We start from the raw sequence: 11,776 nt of genomic DNA on the forward strand, positions 1-11,776 counted from the left end.
ATGAACCGGAAATTTATTAAAAGATTTGCGACATTAATCTATTAAAAGATTTGCAGGTTCAAAATTTTATTTATTTTATTTTGTATCATTAATTTATTAAAAGATTTGCGGGTTCAAAATTTTGTTTTTTTTTGTTCAGTATGTATGAACCGGAACCGGTTAAAAAAATTGAACCGGTTCAGTTTGACGCCGTTTCTTCCTTCTCTCTAACGACGGAAACAACGTTCTCTCTAAGGCATGCTCTCTGTTTTCCTCTTCTTCCAATGAGATTGAAAGTTTATTTGATCAGTTTTATGAAAATATATGTGACTCCGAACTATGATTTAAGGTACGAGATATTCGAGATGAATGTATCTTTATGCTTTTATGTACAAATTTTTAGCAATTGTGAATTGATGATCTTTAGTTTGTTTCTTGAGAACTTTTTTTGTACCAAACACTACTTTAAATTAGAGATTAGGTAGAATATGTTTCCGTTTTGTTTTGTGAAATTTTTTGTTCAGCTTTTTTTTTTGTGTGGGTATTCAACTATTCTTCATTTGAATGTTCTATAGTTTTTTTTTTTTTTTTTCATTTGCTTTTTTGAATGTTCAGAATTATGAGTTTTATTTGTATTATAATATAATAAGTATTACACCAAAAATATTAAAATTTTATGCTAATTTTATATTAATACTTTGATAATCAAAATTCATGGTTTCTTGCCTTTTTTTTTTTTTTTTTTTGCTTTATGCTTTTCATTTTAAACTACACATATGGGGACGAATTTAGGTTGTTTTAATTTATTTTTTAGATTAAGGGAAGATTGAAATGATTTATTTGATTGCATTAAATATTGAGTGAAAGATTTTGTTATTTTTGTATCCATTAAAAACAAAAAGAAAAAAAAAAAAAAAAAGAGATTTGTTATTTTGCTTTGTTTTATGTTTTAAATGTCCAGAATTTTATTAGTTTTATTTGTTTTGAAATATAGTAGGTATTACACAAAAACCTATTGGGTTTAGGGTTACTCTCAGTTTTGCTACCATTCTCAATATATTGTTATAGGGTTTTGAGTTACTCTTTCCTTATTTTCTGTTCTAATTTATATATTATTTTTCATTCAAATTTCTTATTGTTCTTTTATAAATTTAATTGACTTTGTTATTCATTATGTTTTTTTGTGTTTTAATATTCCTTCTACGATTTTTTGTCTCTTTTTTTGATGAAAGAAATAAAACGACTCCTATGAGAATAAATATTTTAATATGTTTTATGGGTCTTATGATTTAAGGGTTTTATGTTTTAACTTATTCCAGCTAATTTTAAATTCTACATATGGGAATTTTTTAATATTTTTTAATTTATATGGATTAAAACTAAAATTATATATGGTTCTTATGATAGTATATTTTTATGTGATTTATATATTCATGCAAACTTTTGTGTAATTGTGTCACTATGTTCAACAATATGCTGTTGAATAATCTTTTGTATTTTTTTTTATTTTTTTTTTATATATATTGAAATAGGCATGATAGATTTGACCTATAATAAAAAATACAATGGAGATGTGTTTTAAGTTTTAAAATCAAATTATTCTTTTTATATTCGTTTACTTATAAAAAAGTTTTAAAATCAAATTATAATGAATAATCCCGCGCATAGCGCGGGTTCTAAGCTAGTTTTATATATAATAGGGGAGTTTTAAACAGGAGAGTCTAAGAGTTTGACACGTGGCGTTCTATTTATTTGATAAATCATTATATTAAATGAAATTGTGTGTTTGAATTTTTTTAATGTTTTAAGTAGAATAGGCTAATATCATGACATGTGCCATTCCATTTAAAATCAAAACACGTGTTTTTTTAAACTGTCATCTTTCTCAATTTCAACTGCATAACAAATTTCTTCAAGAATCATTTTGTTTATGTGTGTCTAGAAATATTTTAATTTATCAAATAACGGGGTCAAATGAACTGTGACTGGGTCAATCCAACACGATTTGTTTATTAAATAGGTTATGCAGGCGGGTCAACCCAAACCCGATATGCTAACCTTAGTTCCAACCAACTTTTGGATAAATCTTTAACAATAAAAAAGAAAAAAAGAGTCTAAGGGTTCACTAGACCCTCAAACTGTCACATCAACACAGTGAGATAATTGTGGAATAAAAATGTAGTTTCTAACATTACTCTAAAAATATATATAATGATTGGTTGTGACTGATATATCAATGTTGTGAAATAAAAATATGCTTGTTAGCATTACTCTATTAATATTTGTTGACGTGGTGACTTTTTCACCTATCAATTAAATGGGTGGGGACCATTGTTTTTCCTTTTGGGAGTTGGAAACTCTTTTACGTAACCTACTTGGACTAGGAGAAGAAATCTCATTCTCCAACTTGTATTGGGAAAGTAGCCGACTTGGTGTATAAGCCACATTTTGTTCCTATATAAGGAGCCTTATACTAAGCCTTTGAGTATCACAATATAGAGCTGCACAAAGGCTAGTCTGTAAATGAGAGAAAGGTGGGCTGCTATATGTGTTAACAAAGGGCGCCGACTGTTTTCTTCTTGATTTTGGAGGAGTCAAAATAAGAGAGAAAAAAAATGGTGCTACTGTGGAAGAGAAAAAGAAATAGAGACCAACCGCCATCGTATCCCAGCAAAAGAAGATGAGTTTATATTCCTGTCTTTTGTATTCTCTTCTGGGAATAATCTATATTGTGTGATAGTGAGATTTGAGTGTATTGAGGTTTTGGGTCGGAGTGATTTTCTCTTTACTATATTTTTGTACTTTATCTTTCATAGAGAATTTCTTCGTGATCACCTCCGCCAATGGACGTACCTCACATTGAGGAAACCACTTAAATCTTGGTGTTATCTTGTGTGTGATTGTTCTCACCTTATTTAACCGTAATTGTGATCACATGTGTTTTTGCACAACAAGTGGTATCAGAGCTCAGGTTCGAGAATCAAATTGACGGCAAATATGACGAGTATCAAGTTTGAAGTAGAAAAGTTTAATGGGAAGAATAATTTCTCTCTTTGGCAGAGAAGGATGAAAGATTTGCTGATTCAACAAGGAGTCTACATGACATTATTGGGAAAGGCAAAGAAACTCGAGAAGATGGAGAATGATGTTTGGGAAGAGATGGATGCGAAGGTTGCCAGTGTAATCCATCTTAATTTATCAGATAAAGTCATTCACAATGTGATTGATGAAGAAAAGGTATAATCAATTTTGAAGAAATTAGAGAGTCTGTATATGGCGAAGAATTTAACGAATAAGCTGTATGTGAAGAAGCAGTTATATGGTTTACAAATGGAGGAAAATATAGATTTGCTGGAGCACCTCAACAAGTTCAACATGTTGAATACACAGTTGTTGAATTTTGCAGTGAAGATTGGAAAAGAGGATAAAGCGATACTTCTGTTGGCATCGCTTCTCCCTTCTTATGATCACCTGGTTATGACATTGTTGTTATATGGGAAAGAAACTCTGGCGTTTGAAGAGGTGACAGGATCTCTCTTGTCACATGAGACGCGGAGGAAACCTGTCAATGATCAGGCTGATGGGCTTGTGGCACGGTTTGAGCCAAAGTGCAGAAAAGATAAGTTTAAGGGGAAGAATAACAAAGGTAAGCAGTATCTGTCTATGTCACGATCGGCATAAGGTGAAGAATCTCAGTCAGATGCAAAAGATGTGGAGTGTTATTATTGTCATAAGAAAGGGTAGTACACAAAATTTTGTAGGATGATGAAACAAGACCTAGAAGATAAGAAGAATTAGAAAGGTTCCGCAAATTCAGTTAGTGTGGTCGATGGTGAGTTTGATGACAGCAAGGTTAGTGTAGATGTTCTTTCAGTTTCCTCAGGTAAAAATTCTCTCATAGACTTTTGGGTTTTGGATTCTACTTGTTTATATCATATGTGTTCAAATAGACAGTAGTTCGACACATTTAAATCCTGTAATGCGAGTACAGTGCTAATGGGCAATGATGCTAGGTGTAAGGCCATTGGACTAGGTACCATAAAAGTCAGGATGTTTGATGAGATTGTTAGGATATTCATTAATGTCAGATATGTTCCTGACCTTAAGAAAAATTTGATCTCATTAGGCACATTTGATTATTTGGGCTATGGTTATTCAGCCAAAGATGAAATTATGAAAATAACTAAAGGTGCTATGGTGATAATGAAGGGTAAGAAAATTGACAATTTGTATAAGTTACTCGGGGACACAGTTACAAGTGGAACTGCAGTGTTTAGCTTTGCAGAACCAAATAATGATAACATAGTTTTGTGACATATGCGGCTTGGTCATTTAGGCGAGCGCAGTATGTTTGAGCTTCACAAGAGGAATTTGTTGAAAGGTGTAAAGTCATGTAAATTGGGTTTCTGCAAGTACTGTCTGTATGGGAAGCAACGAAGAGTCAGCATTAAGGTGATATCTCATACAAGCAAAAGTGTTCTCGACTATGTTCACTCAGATGTTTGGGGACCAATAGCGGTGCCATCAAACGAAGGTGCACATTACTTTGCCAGTTTTATTGATGATTTCTCAAGAAATGTCTGTGTGTATTTTATGAAGCACAAGTCAGAGGTTTTCACCATCTTCAAGCAATGAAAGGCGCATGTGGAAAATCAGACTGGAAGAAAGTGAAGTATCTGAGATCCGATAATGGGTTAGAGTACAAAGACACTACATTCTTGGAATTCTGCAAAACAGAAGACATTACTCCCCACTTCACAGTGGGAGGGACTCCACAGCAAAATAGAGTTGCCGAAAAGATGAAAAGAACACTGTTGGAAAAGGTGAGATGTATGAGGTTAAGTGCAGGATTGCCAAAGGGTTTTTGGGCTGAGGTAGTTAATTATGCATGCTTCGTCACCAACTGATCTCCAGCTGCTGGGATAGACTTCAAGATTCCAAAGGAAGTATGGTCAGGTAAACCAGTTGATTATTTTATGTTGAGAATATTTGGTTGTCCGACATACGTTCATGTGCAAAGTAGAGAGCGATCAAAATTAGATTCAAAGTCAAGAAAATGTATTTATCTTGTTTTGGAATCTGGTGTAAAAGGATATAGGCTCTGGGATCTAGTCTCAAAGAAGAAGATTGTTAGTAGAGATGGTGGTGTTTGATGAGGCCTATATGTTAAGAAAGGGTGAGGGTGAAGCATCGACCGAGAGCTAGAAAGGGAAACAGGTCGTGGAGGTGGAGCTTGATGAACAGCTTTCACTCATAGACATATGTGATGACGAAGAATCGTCAAGAGATTCAGAGCACCGAGAAGAGCCTTATTGTTTAGCAAGAGGCAGAGAGAAACGTGATCAAAAAGCACCGGAGAGGTATGGATTTGAGGACATGGCCTCCCTTGCTCTGACAGCTAATAGTGGAGACTCATTGTGTATTCAGAATGACATGCTGACAGAGGTGGAGTTACTACAGAAAGGTAAAGCTTAGGAATCGACATAATTGCTCAAGGCAAAGAAGGCTAAAGGGTGCAAATGAGTCTACAGAAAGAAAAAGCCAATAGAAAAAGCTGTGTGGCCAAGTGGATTGGTAGAGAAGCATGGTAGTCTGTCTATACCAGATCCTATACTCAAGTTCAAGAGGTGCTTAGACTTGAGTGTCACTTATGGATTGTGATAGCCCTTAGGGGCTTAGACAAAGGCATCATAAGGAGATTCATATTGTTGCGACTTTTTCACCCATCAATTAAATGAGTGGGGACCATTGTTTTTCCTTTTGGGAGTTGGAAATTCTTTTGCGTAACCTACTTGGACTAGGAGAAGAAATCTCCTTCTCCAACTTGTATTGGGAGAGTAGCCAACTTGGTGTATAAGCCACATTTTGTTCCTATATAAGGAGCCTTATACTAAGCCTTTGAGTATCACAATATAGAGCCGCACAAAGGCTAGTCTCTAAAGGAGAGAAATGTGGGTTGCTATGTGTGTGATCAAAGGGCGCCGACTGTTTTCTTCTTAATTTTAGAGGAGTCAAAATAAGAGAGAAAAAGAAGGGTCCTACTGTAGAAGAGAAAAAGAAATAGAGACTAACTGCCATCGTATCTTAGCAAAAGAATAAGAGTTTGTATTTCTGTCTTTTGTATTTTCTTTAGGGAATAATCTATATTGTGTAATAATGAGATTTTGGTGTATTATGATTTTGGGTCTGAGTGTTTCTCTCTACTATATTTTTGTACTTCATCTTTCATAGTGAATTTCTTTGTGATTGCCTCCGCCAATGGACGTACCTCACATTGAAGAAACCACTTAAATCTTTGTGTTATCTTGTGTATGATTGTTTTTGCCTTATTTAATCGTAATTGTGATCTCGTATCGTTTTGCACAACAATATTATCAGAATAATACCAAAAATCGCATATTTATTTAACAATTATCTCACAATGCTAATGAATCTGTTTCAAACCATCCTTAAATTATTTTCTTTTTTTTTTTCGAAAATTGATCAAGACAATTTAGACCCACATTACATCGTGGGACAGACCTCTTCTTATATTGGTTTTCTATCTGGACCACGGGACAGCGTCTTAAAGTTAGAACAGGCTCAACCTCGGTCCAAAACGTCAGTCCAGTTTTACAAATATAATGTTCAAGCCCATAAGAGCAGTCAAATTTTGTCGTGAATACCCCAATTCCGAATTTGAAAAGGGATCGGACACGCACACACTGAAATCCGACAGAGATACTCAACTCTTTCCACCTTCTTGAACCCAGTATTACTCTTTCTGAGAGAATTTGTAAGGGATAAATAGATAGCAGCAACTCAGGGAAAAAGAAGAAGATAACAGTGGGTCGGGGCCTCTTCGGAATTAGCTCTAGGCTTTTCTTTTTGTGTTCTAAAAGAATATATAATTTGGGCATTTGGATAGAAGGAGAGTTAGGGTTTTATCTGAGAGGGATGGGAGCTGAAAGATTGGATTGGTTGTCGTAATTGAGGAGGAGCGGAGTAAAGAGATGTATGTTATTTTGTTGTCTAATTAGCTGATTATGCTATAAATTTTGAGCTCTACGCTTGTTGAGAAGCGTATTGCGAGAGAGATGGAAGGCGGAAGGAGGATATCGGCGAGTCCCCGGCCTTGCAGCGGAAGGCGGGTAGTGGCGAAGAAGCGAGCACGTGGTGGCGGCGTGGATGGGTTCGTCAACAGCGTTAAGAAGCTTCAGAGACGGGAAATCTGTTCCAAGCGTGACCGTGCTTTCAGTATGAGCGACGCTCAGGAACGATTCCGTAACATCCGTTTGCAGGTCTCTTCCTTAATCTTCTCGACTCGTCAGTAGCATTCTAACGAGCATTTACATTATAACTCTAACCTATATGGTTTTGCGCTAATGTTATCTGAATATTAAGGGATATCAAACACATTGCTTTCGGTTCCTGACATAAACTCAAGCTTACCGCCCCTTTTTTCTTTCTTTCTAGATCTCTTGACAGAGAGAACGAGAGATAAGGAGGACTGGAGTCAGTTTCTTATTCTTGTTATTCACGGGCAGAAAGATTTTTATATTTATTATTCCATTTGATTAAAAGCCATAAACTTTATTCTGGCGGCATCCTTATTATCCAATGCCTACTGGTATGAGCTTATCATGGGCTATTGCTGGTGGAAGATTTATCTATGTACACAATATTATTTATAGAAGCAAGACGCCAGATGCCTTACGAAAATGTGTTTTGTCATTTTGGACATAAATCATTGTGGCAATCCTGAAAACTTCATGTTTAGGTTAAATAGGAACTCACACATAATTACTTGCATTGGAACCCACAATCCCGTGGTTGGTAATTTATATTTGCTCCATTTTGCATCAGTGAGGAAAAAAAATTTTGAATCCTCTTTTCCTTCATGTAAAATTAGTATGAACTTATGTAGTGTAACATACACACATCTGGTCTTCTAAATTTCTGCCTGTTTGTCTTGGTTTAATCTATTTATGGATAGGAGGAATATGATACCCATGATCCAAAAGGTCATTGTTCCATGGTACTGTCTTTCCTGAGAAAGAGATCAAAGATAATTGAGATTGTAGCAGCACGTGACATTGTGTTTGCTCTTGCGCAATCTGGTGTTTGTGCAGCGTTTAGCCGAGGTTTGGTTGTATTTCCATATTTGTAAACTACAGTTTGTGTGCTATGAAATTCTGTTTGCACCTAAAACTAGAATGACTAAGAGGGGATTATATATGTTTCACTTGTTGGATGCAGAGACTAACCAGAGGATATGCTTTCTGAATGTCAGTCCTGACGAAGTTATAAGAAGCTTGTTTTATAATAAAAACAATGACTCCCTTATCACAGTTTCTGTATATGCTTCAGACAATTTCAGTTCTTTGAAATGCAGAAGCACAAGAATCGAGTATGTGAATCAACCCCCACCCCCCTCCTCCCACACACACACACACGCACAAAGAAAAATTAATTCCAAGAAGAGAGAGAAAAAAGATCTCAAATTGTATGATTGATTGTCTTAATTTTCTTTTGTTTGCTAGTACTTCTTGTTGAAATTGTTGACTGTTCATATATTCCAGATACATAAGGAGAGGTAAGCCAGATGCAGGTTTTGCACTTTTTGAGTCCGAGTCACTGAAATGGCCTGGTTTTGTAGAGTTTGATGATGTTAATGGGAAGGTACTCACTTATTCTGCCCAGGATAGGTAAATATTCTATTATATGAGTATTATTTTCTGCTAAGATATGATTATCTATTGTACGCTTGGCTTATTGATTTTGATATACCTTTTTTTTCTTTTCGCTCGTGTTAGTATTTACAAAGTGTTTGACCTGAAAAACTATACAATGTTGTACTCCATATCGGATAAACATGTCCAAGAGATTAAGATCAGGTAATGTATCTATACATGCTTTTACACATGCATAATAGTGGTAGTTCATTATTTATCAAAAAATAATAATAATAATAATAATAGTGGTAGTTCATGTACTTCCGCATTAACTTTTTGGGAATTAGCATATTGCGTCACCTCCTAGGTTTTAATGATACTACAAATATCACTAATTGCAGTTGGAATAGGATCCTCTCCGGTCCATTTGGACCGGAGAGGTCTCCAGTTGATGGCCAGGATGGCCCTAGGAGAAATCTAGGGCCATAAATGGGACAAGTGTCCCATTAAAAATAAAAATATTAAAATATTATTTACGATTTAAAAATAAAAACAAAAATTAATAAAAAAAATAAGGGATGGCTGGCCACCCCATTTTGGCCATAGGGGGTGGCCGGCCACCCCATTTTAGTTGGGGGTGGTTCCAATGGCCGGCCAGGGGTGTCCGAATCACCCCCATGGCCTATGGGGTTGGGTCGGCCACCCCCATCTTGCAAAAGGGAGCCACCCCCGTTGGGTCTGGGGTGGCCGAGCTACCCCCAAGGGCCAACCCATTATTTATTTATTTTTTTTGTCTTTTGGGCCTTTGGCCCTTTGAGCCACCCCCAAGGCTCTTGGGGGTGGTTCGGCCACCCCCTTTTGCAAGATGGGGGTGGCCGAACCACCCCCAGAGGCCATGGGGGTGCTTTGGCCACCCCTGGCCGGCCATTGGGGGTGGCTTGAACCACCCCCAGTTAAAATGGGGTGGCTGGCCACCACCTCCTATGGCCAAGATGGGTGGCTAGCTACCCCTTATTTTTTTTTTTTTATCAATTTTTGTTTTTATTTTTTTTAATAGTAAATAATATTTTAATATTTCTATTTTTAATGGGACACTTGTCCCATTTATGGCCCTAGATTTCTCCTAGGGCCATCCTGGCCATCAATTAGAGATCTCTCCAGTCCATATGGACTGGAGAGGATCCTATTCCATTGCAGTTGGTCTTTTTCTTTTTTCATATTCACTTTTGTTGATCCTTTGTGATGATTTTTCCTGAACAGTCCCGGAATCATGTTGTTGATTTTTACAAAAGGAAGTAGTCATGTGCCCCTTAAGATTCTTTCAATAGAGGATGGAACTGTTCTCAAGTCTTTCAAACATCTCCTTCACCGGAATAAGAAGGTGGATTTCATTGAACAGTTTAATGAAAAGCTACTAGTCAAGCAAGAAAATGAGAACCTACAGATTCTTGATGTAAGGATCTTTATTTATTTCTTTTAATGGCCTTTGTTCATTCTTACTCAGATATCTTGCTGTACTTTATGTAGGTCCGCAATTTTGAGCTGACAGAGGTTAGCAGAACAGAGTTTATGACACCATCAGCATTTATATTTCTATATGAGAACCAGCTATTCCTGACATTTAGAAACCGAACGGTGGCTGTCTGGAATTTCCGTGGGGAGCTTGTAACTTCATTCGAGGATCACCTTTTGTGGCATCCTGACTGCAACACTAACAACATATATATCACCAGCGATCAGGATCTTATTATCTCTTACTGCAAAGCTGATTCTGATGATCCGTTGTCTGAAGGAAATGGTAATTTTTTTTTTATTCCACATGCTATTTGTGTTGCAAGGATACAATAGGAGATCCAAAAGTGTAGCCTATTAATTAAGCTGGAGAGTTGGTCTCCTTTCAGTTTTGGCATGTTGGCCTGATGCGTAATCTGTGTATTACCTGAACAAATTTTATATGCATGTGACTGTGTGTCTGTCTACAATATTTACTAAGAGCTTTTAAGTGCTTTTGGGTAAAAGCTTCATTTTTAAGCTTTTGCCAAAAGTGCGTTTTTGTCATTTTTAGGCTTTTTGAACCCTTAAAAGCGCTTTTAATTTTTTTACCAAACAAATATTTTTTTCTTCAAACAGACTTTTTGAATGTTAAAAGCACTTTTAGGCGCTTCAAACGCAATCTGGCCCTAAGTGATATTTACTTGTGGCGGTTTCATGGTATGGGTTGGTATCCTCAAAATCTGATAAATTAGGCTGGTGATTGGTGTATGGGTATATCTTTCATGTTAGTTCTGTGTCACAAAATATATATTGTTGGTGATTAAGTTGTCTACATCTAATACCTGAATGATGAGAAGAAGAATGTGGATGGCAAATGATGTCATTTGCTTTTATTGTGTTTGTCTTGTGGCCGTATTTCACATATATATTTCTTTTATTCTGTTTTGAAAAAAGAGTCCTATATATTGTTTTTAGCTTCAGTTGTAGGGTTTTAAAATGTATGGCACTAACAGTGTTTGCATCTCTAATGCAGCAGGATCCATCAATATCAGCAACATTCTGACTGGGAAATGCCTCGCTAAAATTAGAGCAAGTAACAGCTTCCCCATGGAAAATGAATGCTGTTGCAGCGGTAATTGTTGTAGTAGCAGTTGTCCTGTAAAGAAGCAGACTCATGCCTCCAGAATTACAAGCACGGTTGCAGAAGCCTTGGAAGATATTACTGCACTTTTTTATGATGAAGAGCGGAATGAAATCTACACTGGCAATAGGCATGGTCTAGTTCATGTATGGTCTAACTGAAAATGATGGGTTGTTGAATTTTTTCCTAGTTTTCTTCAGATTTATTTTAGCTCTTTTCTATGGTAGAATTGATTGGTCTGCCGCACCATGATAACTGGTACTGTACCATTGTACGCTGTCATACCAATTCATTTTTTCTTTGTTTATCGAATTCTGAGTCCCTTAGATCCTTTTTCGAGTTGACAATCTACTTGTAGAGTTGGCCTATTGTGTTTGTGAATAAATCAAGATGTACTTAAGTTGTGTTATAGTCTGAGCTATATATACATTTGCAGATCAGTAAAGTTATTGAAATCTTAGTTCAGCTTCATGAAATTGGGAACGCAGACCTAAGGCGTATAGGGGTA

The 11,776-nt window shown here is 36.2% G+C and overlaps 1 protein-coding gene across 3 annotated transcripts; it reads left to right on the plus strand.

Annotated features, from left to right (window-relative positions):
* The first annotated feature begins 6,656 nt into the window (after positions 1 to 6,656).
* On the plus strand, positions 6,657 to 11,679 carry LOC132187696 (uncharacterized). Of its 3 annotated transcripts, none has more exons than XM_059602092.2 (8): positions 6,657 to 7,259; positions 7,955 to 8,102; positions 8,218 to 8,368; positions 8,541 to 8,666; positions 8,775 to 8,855; positions 9,894 to 10,086; positions 10,161 to 10,431; positions 11,164 to 11,679. In XM_059602092.2, the coding sequence occupies exons 1-8, from the start codon at positions 7,056 to 7,058 to the stop codon at positions 11,427 to 11,429; spliced, it is 1,440 nt and encodes a 479-aa protein (XP_059458075.1). In that variant the 5' UTR covers positions 6,657 to 7,055; the 3' UTR covers positions 11,430 to 11,679. The 3 variants fall into 3 exon arrangements, with proteins under 3 accessions (XP_059458075.1, XP_059458076.1, XP_059458074.1); XM_059602093.2 differs by having other exon boundaries at positions 9,894 to 10,014; positions 11,161 to 11,679; XM_059602091.2 differs by having other exon boundaries at positions 6,658 to 7,259; positions 11,161 to 11,679.
* The last annotated feature ends 97 nt before the right edge of the window (positions 11,680 to 11,776 follow it).

This window comes from Corylus avellana, chromosome 6 (genome assembly GCF_965113065.1).
Source record: "Corylus avellana chromosome 6, dhCorAvel1.hap1.2, whole genome shotgun sequence".
Classification (NCBI taxonomy): Eukaryota; Viridiplantae; Streptophyta; class Magnoliopsida; order Fagales; family Betulaceae; genus Corylus; species Corylus avellana.